Source organism: Paroedura picta, chromosome 8 (genome assembly GCF_049243985.1).
Source record: "Paroedura picta isolate Pp20150507F chromosome 8, Ppicta_v3.0, whole genome shotgun sequence".
NCBI lineage: Eukaryota > Metazoa > Chordata > Lepidosauria > Squamata > Gekkonidae > Paroedura > Paroedura picta.
In genome coordinates, this window is record NC_135376.1 from 69716051 (window position 1) to 69743956 (window position 27906).

The window sequence follows — 27906 nt, forward strand, 5'->3', positions numbered from 1 at the left end:
TGGTTTGTTCAGCAGTGAGCCCCGTTTGTTTCCCACTGGGTGTGTGTGCTTACTTCCAGGGAAAGATGCATCAGTTGGCAGAGCCTCCAGGGGATGGAATTGGGGAGGGGAGCCACGCTTATCTGCGGCAGCAGAACAAAGTCGTTTGATTTCCTGGGTTCGATTCTCCGCTCGTCCTCTACATGCAGCCAGCCAGCCAGGTGACCTTGGGCTAGTCAGTTATCTTAGCCCCACCTTCCTCTCAGGGTGTCTGTTGGGGGGAGAGGAAGGGAAAGGTGCTTTGGGACCCCCTGCCTGTATGTATGTATGGACTGCTACTTCCCGTTTCATTGCATCCGAGGAAGTGTGCATGCAGAGGGAACCTTCCACCTTGCATAAAACTTAGTTGGCCCTCCAGGTGCCACCAGACTCACACTTTTTCCTGGTGAATCAGAAAAACCCACCCACATTTCTTGTCTCCAGAGGGTTTCTGACGATCATTCAAAATCAGGATGCTCGTCTGGATTGAGGATGCAATCCTACCCATGGGAGATTGGAATCTACTCAGAGGCTTTGATCTGCAAAGGTTCAGGTGGTAAGATGCAGGTCTGGATTCTCCCTGTGCTGTTAGGGCTGCAGACCTGGTCATTCCTTCCTTCACGGACCTTGGTGGGAGTTAAACCTCTTTGAGGCTCAAAACCTTGTTGCTTCTCTCTCTCCCCCCTCCCCCAACCCATGACGCTAAGATGCTTCACGTGTTCCAGACATCTTTCATGCGGAGGGAGTAATAAATTCCCATGCGATTTTTTGAAGTCTCAGGGTCGAATGGGGCTGTAGTCCCAAGTAAGTGGACCTTGAGCAGCACTGGAACGGCCTGGATGTGGGGCTAGCAAATTTCTTTTACGGCATTTAGTGGCACTCTTCTGAGTTGCAGCTTGTGCGCAGACCTTGGCTGGAATGCCCACAGATGTTGGCACAGATGTTGGCTAATGCACTTGCAATGGACTTGTGTGAAGCAGAGGAATCGAAAGTGCCACTCAGGTTGCTGTCCCCGCCTCCCCCAAGCTGGACAGCAGAGCTCCAACAACTGTGTGCCTGGGCGCGTTAGGGAACAATTCATGGATGAAGCGATCATGTAACGAAACGCACATCATTTTAGAAGGCATTTTATGTTTTAATAAACATTTGAACTTGGTATGTTTGAAAGCCCCGTCGTTTGAAAGTGTTCGAAAGCCCCGTCGGGACTCCGTCAGGGAGTGAAAAGCGGGGCACAAAACACCAACTCCTCGGTGTTAAAGAAGGTTCGCTTTAGAAAACGACACCCTATTGCAGGTGTGTGTGGGGGTGGGTTAGTGATTTAAAAAAAAGCGAAGGCTCAAAACTCGACCAGGGGCCACCATTCAGGGCCCTGCACTAAAGCGGAGCTGACCGAACAGGAGCCCCGAGCCCAGCGCCGCTGCCTCCTTCCGCAAGGACTCTGCCGGCCCCGTTTCCCCCTGTGCGCAGCGCTCCCTCCGCCCCCTTCCATCCAGCGGGGCCTGGCAAGTGCCTCCTAAAGCGGGGGCAAATCGGGTTTCGGGAGCCCCTCTTCCTGGGGCGATCCAAGTGCGCCTGCATTTCCCCGGGCCGTGCGCGCGATGGTCCCCTTCCTGGGGACGGGCCGAGCGCCGCCTTTCCCCGGGCGTCGCAGCAGCCCCGGCGGTGTTCGTGCAGCTGCAGGGCTCGGGGCGCCCAAGCGGAGCGCTGCGTGTCCGCCGATCGCCTTTGGCGCGCAGCCGGCAGCCTCCGGCACGGAAAGGGGCGGCCTGGCAGCGTCGTCACCGGGGGCGGGGGAATCCAGCGGTCGCCCTACGCCGGCTCCGGCGGTAGTCCGGCCCGGGGCAAGCCAGGGGGCGGCCTCCGGAGTTGCGCAGGAGGTCTCTTCGGGTGCGCGGGCCAGCGCTCCCCCCGGCCTCTCGGCACTTGGCTGCCGCCCGAGGGAGGGAGGGAGGGAAGGGGGGGGGGAGAAACGGGTTCGGGTGGGTCAGTGGCAGGTCAGATTCCCATGGAAATGAACGGGCCTGACTCCCGGCAGCCGAAAGGGAGCGCTGCGTTTGGGAGCACAAAACGGCACTTTGCGCCACTTCAGGGCCGCCTCCCTTCTCTCTCGGCGGCCGAGGCGAGCTCCGAACCAGCCGCGCCGGGCCGCCAGAGCTCCTTCCCGGGCCTGACTGCAGCCGCCTCGGCCGGCGTCTCGCTCTGGGGCGGAAGGAGTTAACCCCTGAGCGGCGGCCTCCTTCCCTGGCAGGGCTCGGGCTGCCGGGCCCGGCACAAAGCCTTGGGAGCCAGGCCCCTGACGCCCACGCCGCGACCGAAGAGCCTTCCTCCCGGGGAAGCCTCAGGAGAGCCCGCCGGGGGTCACGCGAGGATCTGGACTCGCCAGGCTCTACCGAGGAGGAGGCTGGAAGACCGGGACTCTTTCAGGCCGACCTACCTCGCAGGCTTGTTGTGAAGCGAACGCGCGCTGCCCTCCGGCCCTGGAAAGGAAGACTGTTTAAAAGCCGTAACATCATGGGGTGTGTTTGTGTGTGTGTGTGTGGGGGAGGTGTGGTTGTTTAACCCTGTGGAGGTTTAGGGCGCAGCCCAGAGCTCTTCCCCTGGGGCTGGAGGCCCTGCATGCCCGTCGGGCTTGGCGTCCCGGGGCTCGGCCGTGGGCTGCGCAGAGGCTCCTCGCGTCCCTTTGGGCGAGGGCGGGAAGGTCCCCTGCCTGCCCTTTCCCCTCGGGGGCTCCGGCGGCCCCGCGGCTGGCTCGCTCGCTTGGTCTGCGGGGCGTGCAGCAGCGGTCGGGCGCGGGTTTACCTTCGGGCGTCGCCCCTGCTCCCCTCGCTGACCTGCGGTTGAACCTGCTGCCATTGGCGCCGCCTCCTCTGCGCACCCTGCACGGAAAGAGCAGGCCTTGCCGGGGCTGGGGAACTGCAAGCCCAGGGCTCCGGCTTGGAGAAGGCGGCGGCGGGAGGGGGGGGGGGCTTCGCATCAGGCCTCCCCACTCCCTTCCCGCAGGGCATCTGGAGCGGCAGGTCCGGGGCTTAATCCCTCTCTCGAATCCTCCCTTCTTTTAAAACCTTTATTGTTGCTGAAGTGTCGAAGGTCAGGTCCTTCCTTGGATCGAGGCCTTCCTGGGATGTTAACATCTGAGGCTAAAAAATCGCCTTCGCACCGTTCCCCCACCCCGAATTCCAGCACTGACATTTACGATCTAAATAGTAACGTCAGCAGCACAGGGGTGCCTTTAAGCATGTGCAGAGAGACTCCCTTTGGGCGGAATCCCAGCCAGAGGTCTCCTTTGAGTCAAATTTTGTCTCCAAGCCGAGAATGGGGTCAGCGGTGGCTTTGCATGAGAACATTTCGACTGCCTTGAAGGGGGGGGGGGGGTTAACGAAACCACGGGTCACACTGGACAGTTCCCGTCGCGGCCAGGTCGGAATGCACGCCAGGACAAGGTTTGGCCACCTGGACTTCCGTCTCTTGGGCCACCGGAGACCAAGCAACTGCTGGCAAAAGGCGCCTCACTTTATGGATGCTCGCTTGGAAGCCATGCGGCAGAGCTCCGTCCCAGTCCGTCAGATTCCGCATGGGTCGATCGCCATCCTGGCTTCCCTTCCGTGCTTTGCAGACCTCCTTCCCGTCTGCAACTGAGGAGGGGAGTCTTCTATCGCGTGAAGGCACCACCCTAGTCGACCGTTCTAGCGCGCAATCCTAAACAGAAGCAAACCCTCCCGGACCCCTTGACTGCGACAGCGCATCTCGAAGGAGGTGACCGTGCGCGAGGCTCGCGCTGTTAAGCTGCTCACATCCACTCCCCTGAGCCCCCGATCCCTCATGTAGTGACGTTCCCTGTAAATCCAGCCGCCTATGCATGGAGGCAAGGGCGCAGCTGCGTAGGAAAGAGTTTGCGCATCGTCTGGAGCGGTGAAACCCTTCGAGAATCATAGAATCATAGAGTTGGAAGGGGCCATACAGGCCATCTAGTCCAACCCCCTGCTCAACGCAGGATTAGCCCTAAGCATCGGCGATTAACCTCTGCTTTGCAATTTTACACGGGAGGCGGCGGTGGTAGCAATAGCAGGAACGCACGAGATTCCTGCTACTCTGCACCTTCCAGGGTTCAGCCCAAACTCGGAAAACAGGGTACAAACCGGAGGCTCCAATGAGGACCTCGCGCTCTTCTCCGGCAGCCGATCGCCCGACGTGGACACCTACCGCTCCACAGCTCCGGAGTCCCGCCGCATAGAGAGCCACTTCAAGGGGATTGGATAGCCGCTTACTCTAAAGTAATCGCGACTAAAATTGCAGCCCAGACCTCTAAACCCCGGAGCTGCAGGGATCACGATTTGTATGGAATTTACTGCAACCTCGCCCTGTAGCCAAAGTTTCCTGCAAGGCTGGCAAGCCTCCGACCCCACCGAATGGCCGGGGGGGGGACTGTTTCCTGTTCCGCGTGAGGATCGGGGACTAGCGCCAAAGCCCGTGTCCCCCCGTCGTCCGGCACGGCCGCAGCCCGCCCCTAAATCTCTGAACAGGGCGGCGGCTTCCGAGTAGCCTGCGGAGTCGCGGATGCAAACCCTAAGGCACCCGCCCACAGCGCCTTGGCCCCCCAAGTCCTTTCCTTGCGCCGCCGTGGAAAGCGCTCCTTTCCTGGCCGTCGCCGGTCGCCCTCCTCGGAGCGAAGGTTGCGTTAAACAGGCTGCGGGATCGGCGCGTCGGGGTGCGGAACCTGGCTAGGCGGGGGCTCCCACAATCCGCCCCGCTGCACAGTTACCTGCGCCGGGGACCTCGGGGACATTCGGCGTAGGCGTGCCCGGTGACCGGCGGCGCACAGGCGCTTGGAGCTGGGCGGACTGGGCGGCGATCCTTCGCGGGAGGCTGCAGCACTCTTCTTCCCTCCGCTCCCGCCCCAGCTGTCCGGGGCTCGGGGCTGCGAGGGCCACTTCCGTCGGCGGCGCCCCGCACTCGCTTTCCGCCGCGCCTGAGAAGGGGCGGAGCCGGAGGGGGGGGCTGGGCGGCGCCTCTGCGGCCCCGGCGGCAATTAAGGCTGAACTTTGGGTGAACTAATTGATCGCCGGGACGGAGGTAAAGTGGGCAGCGACCTGGGGCGGCGGGGAGCGGCATGGCTATAAAAGGGGGGCCGGCGGCGGCGGCGGCGCCGTGGCCGGGCCCTTGCGCTGTCTGGCTGGCTGACTGGGCGCAGGAGGCAGGTGCCCCCCCAGCCCCACCCCGCCCGGGCCATGGGCTTCTCCGCGGCTTTGCTGGCCAGCGCCGCCTGCACCCTCGTGCTGCCCCTGCTGCTCTTCCTGGCCGCCGCCAAGCTCTGGGAGCTCTACTGCGTGCGCGGCCGCGACGGCGCCTGCCCCTTGCCCCTGCCGCCCGGCACCATGGGCCTGCCCTTCTTCGGCGAGACGCTGCAGCTGGTCCTGCAGGTAAGGGGAGCCGCGGGCAAAGGGGCGGCCGGGCGGCCGGGCTGGGGTCGGCGGGCAAGCAGGCGAGGCTCCCTCCTCCTCCTCCTCCTCCTTCTCTCGGCAGCGGCGGAAATTCCTGCAGCTGAAGCGCCAGAAGTACGGCTTCATCTACAAGACGCACCTCTTCGGGCGGCCCACCGTGCGCGTGATGGGGGTGGAGAACGTGCGCCACATCCTGCTGGGCGAGCACCGGCTGGTGGCCGTGCAGTGGCCCGCCTCGGTGCGCACCATCCTGGGCTCCGGCTGCCTCTCCAATCTCCACGACGCGCAGCACAAGCACCGCAAGAAGGCAAGGCTGGGCTGGGCTGGGCTGGGGGGCTCTGCTGCGGCTGCGGCACGGGGGACTCCTCGAGGGCGCTCCGCCACCGGGCAGCGAGGTGCTTCCAACCCAGCGGCATTGAGGGCTCTGGCTGGCGCCCTCTGGAGTGCTTTGTCCCTGCCTGGCTTTGCGACGGCTGCTTTCCTAGAAATGGTCCCCAGGGAGTTCAATGTACAGGATCAGACTGTAAGAAGGGCAGGCTTTAGAACCGGGAGATGGGAGGATCGCTTCAGCTGCAGGCTAGGTCGCTTCTGGGACGCTGAAAAAGAGCAGTCTGGAGACTATCAAGTGCTGGTCCTCTGCCTCCTATCCTATGGGGACACGTCCACCACTTCCAAAAAATTGGTCAGAAGCCCCGAATTTGGGCTCAGTTGCTCTGGTGCCAGGAAATGGCTACTGGGGGTTCTGTAAGTACCAGCACAGACTGGGTGTCTTTGAGTCCAGCAGCCCCTCAGAGAAGAGCTCAGAAGAGTGCGGTGTAATCGCCCCAGACGGTGCCACTGCATCTAGCTCTTCCACAGAATCATCCTTTCCAGAAGAGTGACTCCGCACGGCTGAGGGCATGTTGACTCCCCAACAAGCTTGAGGGTAAATAGAAGCCCTGATGCGGAGGGCAACCAAGATGGGAAGTCTGTAGAAGCAGCAGCAGAAAAAGGCAAGAGTCCAGGAGCACCTTTCAGATGGATCAAGTGTGTGGCAGAGTGGAGCTTTCGTGACTCACTGCTCACTGCAGAAAGCCACAGATGTGGCTTGTCTTGAGGGCGCTCCCGGACTCTTGTGCTTTTCTGCCATTGAAGCCCCATAGAAAAGACCGAGGTTTATGGCGCTGAGCCCCCTCATGGCCAGTGGGGCACAGCCCCTCCCGTCAGTAGACCAGGGCATTTAAAGCAAGTGAGACTTCCAGATCGCATGCTCTTGGCACAAAAGTGTCAGCAAGGACTTCCTTCTTGTCAATGGAGCTGCAGAAGGCAACGGGACGCCCTCCTCCCAAGCTGCAGGGGGTGGTGGAGAGCCTATTTGGAAGAAAGGGGGATCTGCATGTGAATCCCCAAAGCATTCTCTCGGCATTCCAGCCCGGCTTAACCCCCCCCCCCCCCCCCCGTCTTCCTGATCCAGTGTTTCTTCTGGCCCACTGCAGGTCATCATGCGGGCTTTCTCCCGAGAAGCCCTGCAGCACTACATCCCGGCCATCCAGGAGGAGGTGAGTGCTTGCCTCAAGCAGTGGCTGGCCACCAGCACCAGTGAGGGCGAGGGCTGCCTGCTGGTCTACCTGGAGGTGAAGCGCCTCATGTTCCGCATCGCCATGCGCATCCTGCTGGGCTTCCGGCCCAGCCAGACCGGCCCCGACAGCGAGCAGCACCTGGTGGAGGCCTTCGAGGAGATGATCCGCAACCTCTTCTCGCTGCCCATCGATGTGCCCTTCAGCGGCCTCTACAAGGTGAGGGAGGGCGAGGGCACTGAAGCCTTCAAGCCCCAAAGGGAGGGAGGGGAGGAGGGAGTGCCTGTGAGGTGGGGAGAGCCAGCTAACCTGACAGCTCTGCCGGCAGGGCTTGAGAGCACGGAACATCATTCACGCCAAGATCGAGGAGAACATTCAGGCCAAGCTGGCTGGGAAGGAGCCTGCTGACGGCTATAAGGATGCGCTGCAGCTGTTGATTGAGCACACACAGAGCAATGGGGAGCAGCTCAACATGCAGGTGAGCCCACCAGGAGGGTCCAAAGGTATTGAAAGCCCCATTGGATCCCGTAAAGTGCTCCCCCCTCTGCAAATGAAATCTCACTACTTTGGAATTTTTTTGGGGGGTGGGGTTGGCATTAGAGTACCTGAGCGAACAGATATGTAGCCACCAGAGCCTTGCTGTAAGTCCCTGGGGGAATACCTGGAGAAAGTAAGGACTCTGTCATTGCTCCATGCAGGTGGCTAGTTAAACTCATTTGGGGAGAAGGTCATTCATCCATCCATGGTAGGGATTTTCCTGGTTAGCACTGCCAGGGGTGTTTGCTTTATATCCCGGATGGGACAGGTGTAAAGGAGCAATGCTTCCTCTTCTGCATCTCAGTGACCTGTCTGTCACTTACCTTTGGGAGGCGCCCAGCATTTTCATGCCTCAGACTGACTGACTGTAGTTGACCTGTGTGGGGAGCCAGTTTGGCAGGCTTTTCTACCCGCCAGACAAAGAAAGTATCCCTACCTTGACACTTTCTGTATGCCTCTTTTAGCAAGTAATCTTGCATGCCACTTGGGTCTTCTAGCTTTCCTTGTTCTTAAAAGATCAGTAAGATCTGCTCTGTGTGTTTTGTTTTGTTTTTGCACTTACGAGCAATGTTTCCTTACTGGGAGTTTGTTTATTCTTTGGCTGGCAGGCAAGTCCAAATCGATTAACTTGCTTCCAAGGGTAGCTAATTGCCTCCCTGTTAGGCAGGCAGAGATTCCCCTCTAAAGTTGTCAACATATTTTCAGTGGTTGTTGGCCAGAGTATGGGCTCCTTGCCCCCAAACGTTGCCTGAAGGATGCCTTGTAATGGACTCTACCCACTAGGCATGCTGTGCCTGAGTGATCACTGTTCTTTTACTCCCCACCAGTAGTCTGTGGATGAGCTGCAATTTCCCTACAATCTGAGCCGGCAGACTTCCCACTCATTAAAAAGAAAAGAAAAGTTGGCCAAGTCTCCTCCATATTTGATTTGGAGGGGACCCAGGCTGTCTCTTGACAAACGAGATCTTCCTTGGCTGATTATATCGATTTGGGTAACAATCTTAACTGATGTCGGGCTTAACCGAGTTAGGCTGTGATCTTGGGATGCTTTAGAGCAAAAGCAAATTGCAACAAAAGGGGGGGCGTGGCTTCTGAGTAGAACGCTCAGGCAGGACTCTGCATCTGAACAACGCAATAGTTCTGCAGGCAGCGGGGAGGGGGAATCTATTCTTCTTGTTGGGTGACACGCCCCTGCATTTCGGCAGGCGGCAGCCTGCAACAACCCTTCTCTCTGGGGCGAGAGAGGAGGATGCCACTGCTTGGATGGTGCAGGCTGCACAACTTTGTGTCGATGTGTATCTAAAATTAATTTTTAAGCAATCCCTTCCTGCAACATCAGTGGCCAGCTAACGGACATCTCTTTAAAAAGAGGGTGCTTCTTTGCATCAGGAGGCGACTGGTGTGCAGAGAGAAAGACGGGCAAATTCACTTGCCACGCTCTTAATGGCTGCCTTCTCCCTTGGCTGGATCTGGCCAAGCTGAGCCGGTGTCAAATCGCGAGAAGCAATTTGTATAGCGGAAGAGCTCTCTGTTTGTTTTTTGTTTTTTTACCATCACCACCACCCCTCTTCTAGAAAATAGGGTGTGAGGGAGAGGACTAGTTTAAAATCCTAATCTCAGACCACTTCTTGAGCACAGTTTGTCTCCCACCCACTGCTCTGCAGTCTAAGCAGTACAGCCGAGCTACATATTTATATGTGTTATTATTACTTTATTGTATGGCGTGTGTGTAGGATGCCCAGGAGATCTGGGGACTGCCTGTCAGCCAGGCAAGGGACCTTTGGAGGTGGTCTGCCATTGCCTGCCTCTGCATCATGACCCCTAGTGTTCCTTGGGGGAACTACCACCCTAATTGCTGGAGGAAGGTCTCCCATCCAAATACTAGCCATGGGAGGCCCTGCTTAGCTTCTGAGATCTGCCTGCCCTGGGCTTGCCTGGGCCTTCTTACTATCATGCTTACTATCTTGATGAGGTCAGTGAGGCCTTTGTGTCCCAATACAGGCTATTGTTTTGACTTATCATGCAGTGAAATAGCCCTGTGTGACTGTTCAACCACCCGCCCACCTTCCTGTTTTCCTGGGCTTTGGTAAGGGTGGGATATTTTAAGAGCAAGGGCTGGGAAGAATGCCACCCAGTTAAATTGCTAGAGTAAGATCATTCCTTCTCCCAGTTTTGCCCGGCTAAATACTACTCGTATTTTCAGTGTAACAGGAACATTTCCAATTTCCATTTCTTGTTGGTTAACCAAAAGTATTGGAGTTTGTTTTGGTCCCACTAAAGATCTGTCAGCAGTTTCAAGGATTCCACAGGATTAGGTGCTCAGCTGAAAAAAGGAGCCCTTCTATAATCCAGTACAAAAGGAGATTTGGAGGCATCTTCTCAAAAAGTCACAAGGAAATGGGCAGGCACTTAACCTCTTTGTGCCATATAACTAAAGACTGAAGACACTCCATCGCTCTTTGCAGTGCCAAGATCACCTAATAGGACAAATTATTGCAGAACTAGAATTCTAGGTAACTTTCATACTACAAAAGAGAAATAGCTACGTAGGGATGTCCTTTTCAAACACAACAGGGTTTAGATTCCCTTACCATCATTCCAAGATAAGGTCCTTAATTCTGCAAGAAGTATGATGGGGAAACCAGATTGCAAAAGGGTGTATGTGTGTATGACAGATTCAGTCCATTTGCCTTGAGACTTAAAATCTCCAGTAAAGCGGTATGTAAAGCAGAGCTATTCTTCAAGCCTCCCTGGTACAGCATATATTCTACTCTCCCACTCTGAGTTGGAAAGTGGTGACCCTTGGCTCGGCCCGAGGATGGAATGGAGGCTTCTGTGTGCTTTTACCTTAGTCTGCCTCTAAATCTGAAGTTTAGGTGTCAAGCAATGTGAAGATTCTCACGTACTGCAGTCATAATGTGGAAGTACAGAACGTTCAAGCTGCCATATTTGAGGGCTGATTGATAGCTGTGTAGGCTGGCCATCAGGGGGGGGGGTACTTTTCCACGCATGAAGGCAAGCTGTCCTATCCAGGAAGCGAGTTTAGATGGCTGAGAGTCACAGTTTTGCCTGGCAGTACAAAAATTAGCTCCCCCCCACTGTCTGCTGGGCAGTTGCCCCAAGAAAAGGATGTCTGTCAATTCCAGCATCCCCCTTGTCTTCCTCCAACAGGAGCTCAAGGAGTCTGCCACGGAGCTGCTCTTCGGAGGACATGAAACCACCGCCAGTGCTGCTACGTCCCTGATCACCTTCTTAGGCCTTCACCCACCTGTGCTGCAAAAAGTGAGAGAGGAACTGCAAGCCAAGGTGGGTGTGTGCTGTCTCTGAGCTCAGAAGACAAGCCAGGCTGGATTCAGAGGGGGGACCGCAGTCTGGGAAGGGCCCTATGAGGGATTCTTGGCCTAGAGAAGAGGATGTAATCACAGGCTTCAGACACCAGAGGAGTTTGCAGGGAGGGGCTTGTTTTCTTCACTGTTCCGGAGCATAATAAGGCAAGGCCCTCCTGGTCTTCCAGTGGTTGGTAGAAATTGCTGGAAAGCGGCAGCTGACTGATTGTGACCTCATAAGATTTTCAAGGGAAGGGACGTTGGCCATTATCTGCCTCCGCATCACAACCTAGTGTTCCTTGGAGGTCTCCCATCTAAATACTGGCTCAGGCCAACCCTGTTTAACTTCTGAGATCTGAGGAGATTGGACTAGCCTGGCCTTAAGAGAATGGATGGTATATTAAAGATGAACATTAGGAGAAACTTCCAGGTACTGGAAGTGTTTCAGTAGACATAGCCAATGAACTGGGGAATGGGTGAGTTCTCCCTCGTCCAAAGGTCTTCAAGGAGAGCTCCGGCTCTGGGCTTCCTCCCCCGAGGAATGGTTTAGACTAGAGCATCTGTAAGGCACTCTAGAAAGCACAGTCATACAGGGTCTTGGATACTTGCTGGCCCTGGAGCTCACCTGATACATTTGGGACACACTGAAAATACTCTAAATAGCTGTTCAGAATGATGCTCAGATACTGTAGCTGTCGGCTGAAGTGTGCCCAGCTTGAAACTGTCCAGAACATATAAGGTCCGGAGCATTTGCAAATCATTCTGTCCCAACATGGTTGTTAGCATCTTTGTGCCTGCTCTCCAAAAACACAGCTCCAGAAGTTAGTTTTAACTTTTGAATTAAAAAGTTGCTTGGAGTTAATCAGCCGTCATATTTTATCTCCTAATTTAATTCTTTTTTTAAAAGATAGGGTTTACAGTCTGTTTTATAAAAGGCATTCTGATTTTTGCATTTAGCACACCCGATCTTGGAAGAGGCGTTCTTTCCTATAGCGCCTAAAAACAAAATGAGCTAACCACAAGGTTTATTTATTCAATTTCTGTACCTCAGAGTTTATTTATTTATTCAATTTCTATACCACCCTTCTCCAAGGGCTCAGAGTGGTTTACAACATAAAAACAAGTTCGATTAAAACATAATAATATAACTTGGCTAAAGATTAAAATGAGTAAAATCAACGTATTAAAAAGTACAATTATTTAAAAGGCTAGGAGCATTCCACCCTTTCTCAAAATGCGTCTATGTGTGGGGGGCAATCAAGTGCTAAAATGGTGTTTTCCCCTGGCGGCTATTAGGTATGCCCATCCGGCAGCTACTAGGCATGCTCTCCTGGCGGCCACTAGGCAGGCCCATCTGCATGTGTCTGTAGATGGGTAGAGAGGCCAGTTGCATTGGCCTGGCAGAACAACTCTGTCTTGCAGATCCTGCAGAACTGCTTTAAATGCTGCAGGGACATGATTCAACTAGGCTGGTCCCAGGACAGAAAATATCTGCCTAAATCCTCCCCACCACAAAAGCAACAGGTTTGCCAACTCCAGGGAATTCCTGGAGTTTTGGAGTGGAGCCTGGGGAAGTCTGCAAAAACAAGGACATTGGCGGGTTATAATATGATAGAGTTCACCCTCCATGCAGCAGTTTTCATCATAGTCTGAAGATCAGTTGTAATTCTAGGGAATCTCCAGGTTCCACCTGGAGGTTGGCCACCTAAGCAGGATGCCATGTTGGCTGAGATGAAGGCAACCGGAGGCTCGAAAGATGTTTGTTTGTTTCATTTAAACTGGGTACAGTTTGGAGCCAGTTTGGTGTAGTGGTTAGGAGTGCGGACTTCTAATCTGGCATGCCGGGTTTGATTCTGCGCTCCCCCACATGCAGCCAGCCGGGTGACCTTGGGCTCCCCACGGCACTGATAAAACTGTTCTGACCGGGCAGTGATATCAGGGCTCTCTCAGCCTCACCCACCCCACAGGTTGTCTGTTGTGGGGAGAGGAATGGGAAGGCGACTGTAAGCGGCTTTGAGCCTCCTTCAGGTAGGGAAAAGCGGCATATAAGAACCAACTCTTCTTCTTCTACATTCCGTCGTGTGGCAAATGACAGCAAGAACGAGATTATGACTGAGAGTCTTACCAGTTAGCAGGGGTCAGGGCCCGGACACCATGCAGGCCCACAATGCTAAGCAACTTGCCCTGCAAATTAGCAGCTGCTAGAAACATCTTTGGCGGTGTTGTAAGTTTTATGACTTGCGCTTTTGAATTTTCAGGGTTTGCTGGGCACCGTAAGCCAGGATAAGGCTTTGGGAATGGAGGTTCTGGAACAGCTGAAGTACACGGGCTGCGTCATCAAAGAGACCCTCCGGCTGAGCCCACCAGTCCCGGGAGGCTTCCGAGTGGCACTCAAGACGTTTGAGTTAAATGTAAGGAGAGGAGTCAATTCCAGACTGCCCTGATAACAGCCACGTCCACAATATGTTGCTTGAGAGTAAACACAGTTATTTCAACGGAACTTGCTTTGTGGCAATGACACTGCAAGAATAACTAGCCTGACTGTGCGTAGCCCAAATGGATATACCTATGGCCCCTCTCCAAGAGTGCAGATGGCAAAGCAGCCTTTAGCATTTCTGCAGGAGAAGCCACCTATGCTCGAGTTCATCTTTGGCAGAAACTCTGCTCTTGTCAGATCGGATGTTCAAAGTTCTAAAAGGGATAGGAGCCATGACTGTCTATTGTTACCCACCATGAGCCACATCAGTGGGAGTGGTGGGATAGAAACGTGATTATTAGTAAATAAATAAATCCCAGTATTAGAGCCCAGTCTCTTCTCCAGAACTGCTGTGGTGGGAAAATTATGCCTCTTCAACTTCGCTGGCTTTAGTTCTGCCCTTTCTGGATCATGCATGAATAGTCTTCGTAAAACATAGAAATACCCAGGAAGATATGCAAATACCCAGGAACTTGGCCCAAATTGACTTCCAAAGCGGTACCCAAGTCTTGTAATGCAATGTGGACCGGTGCCATCTTGCAACTTTGCAATGCGTAGGAGGCCCTACCCACTACTGAGTGATGTTAACAGTTAAGAGTGTCAGACTCTAATCTGCAGAACTGGGTTTGATCCCTGATTCTCCCTCTACATGCAGCCAGCTGGGTGACCTTGGGCCACCCACAGTTCTCTTAGAGCTCTCGCAGCCCCACCTACTTCACAGGGTGCCTCTTGTGAGTAGAGGAAGGGAAAGTAAAAAAAAAATTTTTTTCCAAAGAATAGACATCCAGAAAAGAAACTGTTATAGGGAGAGGAAGGTAAGGAGATTGGGAATCTCTTGTTTGGAACATCAGCCCTGATTGCTGCATCCATTTTTCAGAAAGCTTATGTCTCTTGACGGTTGCAGACTAGACAATATTGAAAGAACAGAACAAGTAGCCCTTTCTTTGTTACTCCTGCATTTGTACTGAAGTAAAGGAGTTGTGCCTCTACTTGACTCCTCTTGCCATAGCTCAGGGGTAGTCAAACTGCGGCCCTCCAGATGTCCATGGACCACAATTCCCAGAAGCCCCTGCCAGCGAATGCTGGCAGGGGCTTCTGGGAATTGTGGTCCATGGACATCTGGAGGGCCGCAGTTTGACTACCCCTGCCATAGCTGATGGTTATACCACTGGTGGTTTGTTGTATATTTGATGAGAAGCACCTTTTTCAATTGGTACCATAAATCCCTCTATACATTTGCTATGTTGAGCAGGGTTCAGAAGGTCTGAAGCAGCAGGCAAGTTTTGAGTCCAGTGGCATCTTTATTCAAGACATAAGCTTTCTTGTGCAAGCACGCTTCTTGTACCTCAAATAAAACTTTGCTGGTCTCACAGGTGCCACCGGGCTCAAACTTGGGTTATGCTGTGCTTGACTAGTGTCACAAATAAGAGCTAACTTGGGCCAGACACAAGAAAGCTGTTGTGATAAGTCTGTCTTATGTTTGGTTGCTGTTCTGTCTCCTTTTTTCTGATAGGGATACCAGATTCCTAAAGGCTGGAATGTTATCTACAGTATCTGTGATACACATGACGTTGCAGAACTCTTCGCCAACAAGGAAGAATTCAACCCAGACCGATTTATGTCCCCTTTCCCGGAAGACGCGTCCCGATTCAGTTTCATCCCTTTCGGAGGTGGCCTGAGGAGCTGTGTGGGCAAAGAGTTTGCAAAAATCCTTCTCAAAATTTTCACGGTAGAGCTGGCCCGGAACTGTAACTGGCAACTTTTGAATGGCCCCCCCACAATGAAGACAGGCCCTATTGTGTACCCCGTGGACAATCTGCCTACAAAATTCACAAGATTCAGTGGTCAAGTCTAATGAGCTTCAAAGTAGAGTCTTGGTTGTCCTAACTTAAATTTTGGTGCATTTAAAGTGTGTTATGCTACAGTTTTTTGTTTTTTTTAGTGCTCTAAACTCCTTATTATATTTAAATGTATGATAGTTATTTATGTGTTTTCTAAGAATATTTTAAAGCTATTTCATATATTTGGATTGGTTTTTCAAGCAAGCACTATAATTATGGGTCCTCATGATTCATAATTGGATAATTTTATTTCTATAGAAATAAAGTATCCTACTATTTAAGGATTTTATTCAAAGCTTGTTTACTAAATATATTGATGGTATTTAAGAACCAGTACATGTATCTGTGGATACATTCAGAAGTAAAAATGCAATGAGTTGTGTATATATATGTGTGTGTGTGTATACACACACACACACACATACTGTGAACCAAAAAGCCACCATATGGCTTATGTCTCAATAAAGGTTCTGAAACAGGATTTTCAGCGCTTGGTGTTCATACTTATGGGAAACTAGAATACACAATGAAAATACAAGGGCGAGTTAATGATCTGATCCTCAGAGTATTTTGACTTGCAAATCCCAGTTATCTGAGGAATTTAGTTGCAAAGAGAACTGCGATAATGTCCTTCCATAGTGGCATGGCCAAATTCTTTAGGATGCACGTAATTCTCTAGAACAGCCATTCTCTCAACCTTTTTTTGACCCCAGCCCTTTTAGGAGCTCTTCCCAGGTTCCAGCCCCCCCTCCCCCTTTGTAGTAAGCTGGCTGCTTATGCTAGGCTAAAAAAGGCCTAAGTCAAGAGTGAACAACTATGCCCAACATACCTTGTCTTACATATATTCAAGACAGATTTCTGGAACAGTCAAATAAGATAAGCATGTGCATTCATCCCCCCCCCCCCTTAATGCATTAATTCAAACACAAAGGACTGGATTATATGATTTCTTTTTCTTTCCCTTGATGTCAAAGTTTCTAGCAATTATGTCACATGTGACAAAAAGGGTACTTCATCAGTTCACTTACCAGGGTCTCTGAACCTGTTCAAATGTTCCAGGGCCCCCCGGGAACCATGTGACCCCTGCTGAGAATGGCTGCTCTAGACTAGAACTACCCAATCACAGCCCAGTTGTTTCCGGTTAAGTTGTTATCCTCTGGTATGGACCACAGGTACTGGGAGGACTTGTGCCTAGAGGCGGACAGGGAAGGGCGAAGAATTGATAAGCTTCCTGAAAGATCTCTCAAGAGGCAGGTGGCTAATGGTGTTTCATGTTTCCAGAACGTGCAGGAGGCCTCTCCATTACCCATGGAGACACCTCGGGCAGTTTTTCTCATAAATAAGCAAGACTTGCTACACTTTTTTTGCAAGGAATTATCAGGGTGGTGGTTTCAGAGACCAAATCAATGTTGCGAATCACCCGTTGACTTGCATCTTTAACACGCGGGTCAACACCTAAAGGGGAAAATCAGTTTGATCTTGGGTTGAATAATTCACCATTGGTCATTTCTGAATCAAGCTCTTCCAATGAGAAACGTCAAGCAATGTCCCTGCAACAAGTATTTGACTTCTTCTTTTTTAAATGCAGAAATACCCAGGATTGTATAAGAGTCTAAATTACGGAGACAGACCAGATGGGTTTCATTTAAGGGGAAATGATTGGTTCTCTCTTATCAGCAGGAGCCAAAATTCAGGATAGTACAGGGTTCAAGGAAGCTTACTATTTTCTGTAACAAGTGCCATAATGTAATCCGCTGAAAGATTCACCACATTTAAAATATATATACATATGCTGTGTAATTGTAGGAAACTGCTTGGCAGTGTTAACCAATGTGGACCATCCTGTTCAGCTGTAGCTGAGTGTGGAATGAACCTCAGTCCATGTTTTCACACATACCGAGTGAGTGTATATATCGTAACAGTCAAGAGCTAGTTACAGGTTAAGGCAAAAGATAACATACAGTTGGGGAATGACTTCTCCCTGCCTGGGGTATTGTCCCACCATCCCCTCTGGCTAACCAGAGGGACCAGATCTCTAACCTTACTGGAAGTCAGCCCTGCTAGGTAGGATGCTTGTAAGCTGACTAGTGCCAAAACTGGAAGAGAGAGCGCTGTTTTTTGTACTCTGCTTTTTACTACCTGAAGGAAGCGGCTTACAATCACTTGCCTTTCCTCTCTCTGCAACAGATACCCTGTGAGGTAGATGAGTCTGAGAGAGCTGAGAGAACTCTGACTGGCCCAAGGTCACCCAGCTGGCTGCATGTGGGGGAGGAGTAGGGAATCAACCCTGGTTGTCCAGATGAGAGGCTGCCACTCTTAACCACACAACAAGAAGGCTTTCCAAAATATGCCAAGGTAGCCCAATATTCCTTGGGCTAATGAAATGGACTAGGAGTGTGAGCCTCCATCCTGGTCTTTGGTCTTGAAGTTCCCATGATCCCATTTGCACCTGTGCCCATCTCAATTTGTTGCACCCTCTTTCAGCTCTTGCAAGCCATCAGAATATTAGTTTCTGTAACTTACGAGGCCCAAAAGCCCAAAACAAAGATTTCAAAAGGCCAAGAAACAGCCAGAGGAAGGACAGTTTCTTGACACTGCCCACTCATCGTGCATTCCCGCTTAAGCAGTTAGCAGGTTTGCAATGGCCGGAGTAGTAAATTGAACACTTCCCACAGCCCATATCTTTGACACTTTAAAAGCACATGCCAGGAAACACCACAACATACTTGTCCCACTGATGTGCTCACATGAATTAGAACAAGAGCTGGTTTTCTGTGACCCACTTTTTGAAGGAGCCTCAGAATGGCTCACAATCGCCTACCCTTCCTCTCCCCACAACAGACACCCTGTGAGGTAGGTGAGGCTGAGAGAGCTCAGAGAGGACTGTGACCGGCCCAAGGTCACCCAGCTGGATTCACATGGAGGAGGAGTGAGGAATCAAACCTGGTTCTCCAGATTGGAGGCTGCTGCTCTTAATATTAATATTATGTGTGGGCTTTTCCCCCTGTTGCTTGTTGAAACAATCATTACCTGAAATGAAAAACTAAGATTTTCAAGAGCAGCGTCTGCCTTGGAAGGAACCCACAACATACTTGCAAGCCAGTTCCTTGTATCTTAGCAGAGCTTGAGTCATTTGTCCTAACTTACCCTCCATGACACTGTAGCATCTCCTTCCCTCCCACCCAGTTTGCTGATGTAACTGAATACCTATTGCAGACACATTTCTAATAGAGTGCCACAAGCGTGATCAAGATGGATCCAATGGCCCAGGAATGACCCGCTGAACCTTGGCTAACCTTAACGGCTTAGGTTTGGTCACATTTCTGTGCTGATGATGGTCGTGGCTTTCACTACGCACCAAAACATTAACCAAGGTAATTCAGTTGTGTCAACAGTAAGAAGTACAAAGTTTCTCACCATACATCACTCCCACCGCACAAATAACGTGCACTGTTGAACCTCGGGGTCCCTCCGGAGAACTCAATGGATGTGACTTGCCCTTTATTTACTTTTCTGAGAAAAGTGATGATTTCTCCTTGCTCATACAGCTGCACACAGTGTGCATTATTTTGCTATCCATTTCAAGGGAATCTGGGTTTTACTCTGAGTTCACAAAAGACGGATAGAAACGCATATTCTTTGCTACCTTGTTATAAGCATATTTAAGCACGAGTGACAGTCCTCACCACTGTAGTACGGCTAGTTTATTTTGCAACAGAATTTAGAACTATGACTTCAGGGAGTGTTTATCCTTTTTTTTTTTTTTTTTTACAGTATTGAAGCTGTGCTTTGCACCTTTTGTGATCTTTCTTGCTTCTTTGGGACGGCAGGGCTGAATTCCCAACTGCAGTCAACAAAAGCATACAGTTGCTTCTTGTATCTCATTCTCAACAGGGCCAAATCTGTGAGGACTTAAATCCAGAGGCTGGAACGATGCACTCACAAGACAGGTCTTCTATAAACCTGATATAAACCTGAAAACAATTGAAATCTCGACACATTTTTGTGTGTCAAACCGAAATTATAGAAGCAGTGCTTACAACTTGAAGAAACAAAAGCCTTCAGTATCCATTGCTAGACAACCACAACAGTAGCCAGGCCTTGGTTTCTCCTTGTCAAAGGCTATTTTGACCTTTGAGGGAGAACTCATTCCCACTCAGGCCCAACAGCAATCACCAGGTGACTTCCTTCTTCCTGTCTTGCATGCCTCATCCTGGCAGTGTGGTATAGTGGTTAGAGTTTCAGACTTGTGTCTGGGAGACCCAGGTTCAAATCTCCATTTTGCCATGGACGCTCAGTGGGTGATCTTGGGTCAGTCTGCCTAACCTACCTCACAAGGTTATTGTTGGGTAAAATGGAGAAAGAGAAGAATACTGGAAGCTGCTTTGGAGGCTCATTGGGGAGAAAGGTGGGCTATCAATGAAGTAAATAAATATCAATTATCACCAAGATGGGGGTAGATAAAGAGTAAGTTGATGAATGGTTGTGAAGGAAAGAAAGGAGCAGGAAAAGAAGAGAAGGATTGTTGGAAGGAGGAAGGGAACAAAGGGAGGGGGATACAGGGGAAAGTGAGGTCCATGCAAGTTTTGTGCCACTGCACAGTTTACTTGGGTGATGGCTGCAAGGGGGAGGGAAGGAGGCCCCACTGAGGATGGGGGGAGGGCAGGTAATGCTAGGTTGGCTGGTGGGTGGAAAAGAGAAGGAAGCAGAAAAGGAGACAGGCTGTGGGGGCTTTCAGGGAAGGGGAAGAGGAAATAGTGGAGGAGAGTTACATGAGAAGCCCCCAGCAAGTCCTTGCAGGCCCCCTGTTCGTATGTTACTATTCTGGCTTTCAGGATCAGAGCAACTAGAACTTGTGATTTTACTTTTCAGCATGTGCAAGTGGTACACGTAGGAACACACAAAGTTGGACACATATGTCCCATCTAGCTTCATATTCACTACTCTAGCATCTTAGGCACAGAAAGGTCTTCCTAGCTCCCGGTACCCATGATCTCTTAAGTGGCACCTCCAGGGACTGAGCGCAGGACCTCCTGAGAGTACATGCACTTCTGCTGAGCCACGGCCTCCCCCTTTCCTAGCATGCCCACTGAGAAAGGTAACACATTCACTCATAGGGCAGGATACTGTCGGCTGCGTTCAAATATGCAAGAAAAGAGCTAAGCACCAAGCTGCTTAAAAGAGTAAAATGGTTTTATGATGAAAAGAAACCACTTTGCAAGTAAGAGAGGAGTCCTAACTGTCTAACTGTTTTGGGGGGAATCGGGGGGGGGATGTGCTCAAAGGAGCAGGAAATTCCCAGTTGTGCCAGTCAGGACATACAAGAGTAGATTGTTTTGAAAATATCAGCAAATTCCTAAGCTAACTATGCTAAATACACCCCTCCTCCAATGCCCCCAGTAGGGTATTCTTCTTATACTGTTGATTCAAGCACACTGCAGATCTTGCGTATTCCAGCAGACGCAATCCAGGCCCATTAGGTGTGCCCAGGGGCTTATGGGTTCCTAGAAAGAGCTTTGACATTTATGTTTCATAACAGCAGCCCACAACCTGCTGTATAACAAATTGTTTTGCACTTCCTGCATCATCAATCAAAAGAAGGGAACCTGGCAGCTTTAAGGAGAGGGTGATCATTCAGACACAGAAGGACAAAGGCCTACTGGTGTAGTTTTCTGGATCACAGCCCTATTACAACAATCTCAATTGCAGCAGACTTCCTGGATATACACATAAAAGTATACCCAGGATAGAAAAATACTCCTAGAGGTCAATATAAAAGCCAGCATGGTGTAGTGGTTAAGAGGGGTGGCCTCTAATCCGGAGAACCAGGTTTGATTCCCCATGCCTCCACATGTAGCCACCTTGGGCTAGTCACAGTTCTCTTGGAGCTGTTCTCACAGAGCAGTTCTCTTAAGAGTTCTCTACCTCAAAGGATGTCCGTTGTGGGGACAGGAAGGGAAAGGTGTTTGAAAGTCACTGTGGGACTCCTTTGGGTTGTAAAAAGTGGGGTACAAAACACAATTTTTCTTCTGAGAGTCTTTAGGTGCTGTGGTTAAGAACGACGGCCTCTAAGCTGGAGAACTGGGTTTGACTCCCCAACTCCTCCTCCACATGGAGCCACCTGGGTGACCTTGGGCCAGTCACAGTCTCCCAGAGCTCTCTCAGCCCCACCTGCTTCACAGGGTGTCTGCTGTGGGAAGAGGAAATGTATTTGTAAACCACTTTGGGACTCCTTCAGGTAGTGAAAAGCAGAGTATAAAAAAACCCGGCTCTTTTTCCTCCCTTCATAAAAGCAACAGTCTGCAGTCCTTCTTCCTTGATTTCGCATCCTACAAAGACTTCATGTTTTCATACCAGATGTCTGGAACATTTTTAAAATGTGCCTGTGAAATAATGGCAACTGACCTGATGGTGGTTTTGTGTGGGCTTTTCTTAATCGATGCAACATTACATGATACTATTGCTTTCAAATGGAAAGGCAAATTCAGAGGCACGTAGTGTTGACTTCAACAATGAAGCTAGGGAGACAACAACAGAATAAACACCTTTCACTGAATTAGGGGGGAAACACTGAAAACAGGAGCTTGATGTTTTGTTATCTGAGCAGTCACCCATTTATGTTCTTGTCTGCTGATTTTTAAAGCAGCCCTGACCCAGCAGAAGGCTCTCTGATGTGTTACTTCCCTTTCAGTCTCCTCTTGTGCACATTACATGCAGCTCTCTTGACGCCTTTTTCACAGGTCTTCTACTGTCAGGATACTTGCTTTGCTTTTTGATCTCCCCCTTCCATGAAAGCTTTGAACGTGGCCTCCCCACTCCAATGGAGAATTAGATGCAGGGCTCCCCAGAATCAGAGGCGCTATCAGAAAAGGATGTCAAACCTCAGTTTCCCTTGTAGCTTTTCTTTGTACCCTCTATTTTTATGCAGTTTTTATTCTTGCTCCTTTTCATGCTGTTCAGCTTCTTCAATGTGCCAGCAAGACCTGCATTCCATTCGATCTTACTTTTTGGGTTAGCTCTATTTTATTGGGGAAAATATCTGGGGAGGGGGTTGGGAAGCAAAATCGAGGAATTTTTCTTTTTAAAGCACAGTCCAAATGCATTTTGTTTTCAAACCATTTTGCTTGGCTTGACCAACTTACTGAACATTTTAAAATGAATGTAATTAGATGGTTGCCTGCAAAAGAGGATGGCCAGTTAGCTGGAAAAGCTTTTTTCTGTGAACTTAACAGAGATTTGATCTGCAGGAATCATTAGATAAATCTTTCCATCGTATGGAGCGAAATGTTGTCAAGAGCAGATCAAATTGTTTCTAAAGGTCAGATCAAAAGTTGGGAAATATAAGTCTGCTCTTGCCAGCTTCTGGTTATAGACTATTCCTACATTTCTTACTGGTCAGCAGTCTTTTTAGAAAACCTACAGATGTGTCATTGTATGGCATGGCCAGAAGAAACTGCATCACACTGCTACATGTCTATTGATATCTCTCTAGGGAAAAATGGTGGCAGTCCATTGCCCTATAATTTATTTTTTTGGCTGCCCCAAACCCACAGCCAACTTTTGCCAACCCCATAGGGTTTTCAGGGCAAGAGAAATTCAGAGATGGTTGGCCATGGCATTCTATTTAGTGATTCTTGTTGGTTTCCCATCCAAATATTAACCAAGGCTAATCCAGTTTAGCTTCCAGGATTTCATGAGATCAGGTTAGCCTGCGCTATCCAGGTGAGGGCATATTTAACAAAAATGCTGCTGGCCTTAGGATACCTAGATGCTTGGTCTGGCTTGTACTATACTTGCAAATGTTTGAAATATTGGGACAAGTCAAATGGATTGTGGCCCACAAACCCATAGCAGACATAATAAACCAGTATTTTTTTGCTCTCTCATACTGTGCTAGTCTAGGCTTTCAGAACCAAAATATAAACAAGAAGAACTGGTTTTTATACCCCACTTTTCACTACACGAAGTCTCAAAGTGGCTTACAATTGCCTTTCCTTCCTATCCCTACAACAGATACACTATGAGGTGGGTGAGACTGAGAGAGCTCTGACAGGACTGCTCTGTGAGAACAGCTCTAACAGCACTGTGACTAGCCCAACGTCACCCAGCTGGTTGCATGTGGAGGAGAGGAGAATCAAACCCAGCTTTCCAGATTAGAAGCTACCACTCGTAACTAGTACACCAAGCTGGTTCTCACACCAAGCTGGCTCTTAGTGACTATATCTACTCCAAGACCCTGGGTTTTAGAACTTAGCTGTGAAATATGATAGCTCTGAGGTTCAGCAGCAACAGAACTCAATGAACAAAAAGTTAATTTATTGATGTCCCCCCCTTTTTTTTTTGCATTGGGCAACAGTTACCCATATTTAATTTATCAGGACAGCTCAAGTGGTCTGACCCAAATAAAGTCAACCCCAACAAGGTACCATCTTCATGCAATTCTCTTGTGGGCCTCAGAAAGATACTCTCTATTTTGATTTGCCAACCCTGATGAAAATCCCTATCCCTTAGAGAGAAAACGGAAATCACCAGCTCTAGTAATATTTATCACAGAGTTGTATTCTTCTATGTCCATCTTCAATGGGTTTAGAAGGCTGTCTGTTGTTTCTGCCCAGAGGCAGGCAATGGCAAACCAACCCTGAAGTCTCTTTCTTTGAAAACTCTGCAGGATTGCAACAAAATGGCTGTGATTTGACCGCACTTTCCATTGCTACTACCCCTGCTTGGGCCTTAGGGGTGCTGGCCCCTGGGTGGTACTTGGGGGTCCTCTGGAATTATAGCTCATCTTCAGACAACAGAGACCAGTTCCCCTGGAGAATATGACAGCTTTGGAGGGTGGACTCCATACCATTATGCTCTTTGAACCAGCTTGGTGTAGTGGTTAAGAGTGGCGGCCTCTAATCTGGAGAGCTGGGTTTGATTCCCCACTCTTCCACATGCAGCCATCTGGGTGACCTTGGACTAATCACAGTCATGATAGTTCTGTTCTCGCAGAGAAGTCCTGTCAGAGCTCTCTGATCCCCACCTACCTCATAGGGCATCTGTTGTGGGGAGAGGGAGGGAAGGTAATTGTAAGCTGCTTTGAGATTCCTTTGGGAAGTGAAAAGTGGGTTTTAAAAACTAACTCTTCTTCTTCTACTACTGAGGTCTCCCCCACCCCATCCCCACCCACTCCCAGCACCATCCCCAAAGTCTCCTGGTATTTCCCAACCCAGACCTGACCTTTCTTTTACTTTCTAAATGGATCCAATTCGCCACTAAATCTAAAACCCAGAGTCACCCCTTCCCCCTTCCTCAAAATTCTGCATTATCTGTCAATATTGGCATTTTGTAGAACCAGAAAGAATGATCTTCCCAAAGTTGATTTCAAGGGCATCCATTTAGCAACAACTGTGGTCTTTGGGTTTGAGCACAAACATTTTTGTAGCTTCTTGCAAAGGAGTAGCTGTGTTGATCTGTCGCAGCAAAAATAAACCAGTCCCTGAAAGACTAACATCTTTTAAAATTCTACCACAAGCTTTCATGAACTACGGATGACTTCCTCAGATGCAAATACCTGGCCCTCACTAGGTGTGCACACAGTGGACTGTGAAGAACAGAAGTTGTAAACTGCAGGATCAAAGGGGATATGGATGGCAGGAAGTACTAGGTGGGGTGACTGTTAGGTAAGATTCAAATATAATGAAAGTACCATTCACAATACCATCAACAGCCATCATGCAACTTCCCTAGTTTTGCTAAGCTAGTTAACACCTGTAATGGCTGAAGATTCCCAAGTCCTTGTTAAATTGTTGGGAGATTTTATTTTATTTTTTCTGATAAAAATACATCCTTGTGTATTGCTATCTTACAGTGCAATCCTCAGTAGAACTACACCTTCCTACATCAATTGGAGTCAATGGCCTCCGAAGGGCATAACTCTGGTCAGGATGGCACTGCTAGACAATGAATCTGTTTTGTCGCTTTAGTGCCAGCCAGCTACAACTTATGCTGCAATAAGTGCGCTAACTTTCAAGGTGCTTTAGAACTCTCTCCCAGTTTTACACCTACGTCCAAATACAGCTAGAACTCAGAACGATCCTGCTAAGTACATCCGCCCAGGCATTGTTTGTGCTAAGATGACCTTTTGGTTAGGGCACCGAAAGGTTATCCCTGGCACATTTGCGTATTGGTGTCACAGATGGCATAAATCGGTTAAAACACCTAAACAACAAAACAAAATCATGCTCACGCCTTGAATCTTAAAATCAGAGTCCCGTAGCCCTTTTAAGACCAACAAAGATTTATTCAAGGCGTGCAGACCAACACGGCTACTCATTTGAATCTAGCCTTGAATCTTTGTTGGTCTTAAAGGTGCCACTGGATTCTGATTCTGATTCTGTTTTGTTGTGCTGCTTCAGACCAACACGGCTACCCACTCGAATCTATCTTAAAATACCTAGCTATCCCAACTAGAAACGCTTGGGCATTTCAGGATAATCACAAATACATTTGTGTACTGGGTGCATTTAACAACTGCCCTCGCCCTACCTAGAGAAGGCTACACTTCAATGACTGCAGTAATTCCTGGCTGTAAAGCTCTTAGGGATCAAAGGCCCTGCATTAAGGGAAGAGGCTGTATTTTCCACGGGACACCAAAGGATGGCTAGGTTGGGAAAACATCCACGGAGACTGCTGGAGCTTTCCTGGCAGGTGGTCTCTGTTCCACTTTCAAATGCTTCTTACCCCTTCTGAATGGCATACAAGAGATACGCCTTGGTTACTCTTAAAATGCTCTTGATGTTTATGAGGTGAAAACCGTTAACGTGATAGATTAGCAGTAAAGGGGAGGTAAGTAGAAGTCCGCATGTTTAGAGGTGGCTGATAACTGAACGAGGGAGGAGGCCCAAATGTCTGCAAGAATGACACGAGGAAACGGATGAGATGGTATGAATTATGCAGCCTTCGTTGTGGTCTGGAAATGAATGCAATTTCAATGGGTGGGTTGGCAATGAAATATTTAACAAACCTGTTTGCATACGAAGCAGGAGAACTTTGCAAACAGGGTTTAATTATGTCCCAATTAATATATGTCACACGTGGCTGACAGCAGAATACAGATCTCTCTGCGGGACAAGGCACAGCAGTGTATTAGCAGATGTTTGCCACATGAATTAGAGAAGTGGTTAATAGCCAGTCATTACGAATATCAGTTGTCTGTATTGGATATTAAGGATTGGTAAAGTCTTAGTATTGTTACAATTAGCAGAGTGCCTTAGTGAGGCAAGCAACGCAGCCAGAGGCAGAGTGCATGTGGAGTGAAAACAACAAAGAAAGAAAGACACGTTCACAAACGTGATACTTAACTAATATAACAACTATTTAATAAAGAACTTAATACTACTTACTTAGAGGTAAAGGTAAGGTTCCTATTCTATTCTAAACAGCTGGATGGAGAGAGATGCTTAAGGCATCTCCCTGCCGTCATGTTGCTTGCTGGAGAGATGGAAGAGAAAGAGAGTGGGGACTGGGGAAACAGGAAATTACCCTCTAGGGACAGGTCAGTGAGATCAAAGGTGAGAGTGGTCAGTGTCCCTGTCTATCTCACTAACTCTGTGGTAAGAGAGTTCCTGTTTACACCCCCACAAGTCAGGAGACATCGCACAGAGAGCTGTTTTCCAACAGTCTGAATGGCCTAGGACACCTTTTCTCAACTCTTTTACTATTGAGAAATCCCTGAAATGTTCTTCAGGCTCCAAGAAACCTCAGAAGTGGCGTGATCATGCAGAATATGGCTGGGAAGTATAGCTGGGTACATGCCCCTCTGGGGACTCTCCCCTTCCCACCCCCTCCAGGCCTACCATTGGCCATTTTGGGAGGGGTGATATGACCCTATATGGTCAAATTGCCTGATAAATCTTTAACAAATCTTAAAAATATATTAAAAATTAATTAACTCCCACCCATTCAGGAAACCCTTCCAGGGCCACCAAGAAACCTCATGAAACCCTGGTTGAGAAACCATGGCCTAGGAACTTCTAAAAGATGCTGAAGATCCCAAAGTTTATATCAAGAGCAAAAGGTACCAGGCATGTTTTATTTTTTGATGTCAAATCACAACTGACTTTGCAGCTACCCTACAGGTTTTTCAAGGCAAGAAACATTCAGCAGTAGTTTGCCATTACCTGCCTTTGTATCATGACCCTGGTATTCCATGGTGGTTTCCCATCCAATTAGCAGCCAGGGCCAACCCTGCTTTCAGAATGAAGTTAACTAAATTCAATAGGGAGGTGTCTCTACTTACTCTCCTATGTTTGTTCGCCCCTAAAGAAAAATGCTGTGTGTGTGAGATACATTGCAGAACCTTAATGAAGTTTCCTTCTTGGGTATTCTGAAGTATAAAGATTATTATTCTTATATTCCAGTTAATATACCTTGCATTCCAATGAATACATCTTCTAGAAGGCATCCCTAAACCCAAATGACCTGAACAACTAATGCCTGGTAGCTAGCATTCCATTCTGAGACAAGGTGCTTGAGTGGGTGGTGTCTGTCTACACAGCCTCAGGCAGTCTTGGAGCAGATGGGTTATCTAAATCCATTTCAACCTGGATTCAGGCTTGATTTGGGGACAGAAATGGTCTTGACTGCCCTGAATGATGACCTTTTCTTGGAGACAGATATAGAATGTGTTCCCATTGATTTTCTTGGACCTCTCATATATGGAATAAATGC

At 49.4% G+C, this 27906-nt stretch overlaps 1 protein-coding gene across 1 annotated transcript; it reads left to right on the forward strand.

The window, feature by feature from the left end:
* The first annotated feature begins 4180 nt into the window (after window positions 1-4180).
* Window positions 4181-15273, forward strand: CYP26A1 (cytochrome P450 family 26 subfamily A member 1). Its single transcript, XM_077350273.1, has 7 exons — window positions 4181-5435; window positions 5539-5763; window positions 6932-7231; window positions 7341-7490; window positions 10721-10855; window positions 13134-13286; window positions 14865-15273. The coding sequence occupies exons 1-7, from the start codon at window positions 5244-5246 to the stop codon at window positions 15204-15206; spliced, it is 1497 nt and encodes a 498-aa protein (XP_077206388.1). The 5' UTR covers window positions 4181-5243; the 3' UTR covers window positions 15207-15273.
* The last annotated feature ends 12633 nt before the right edge of the window (window positions 15274-27906 follow it).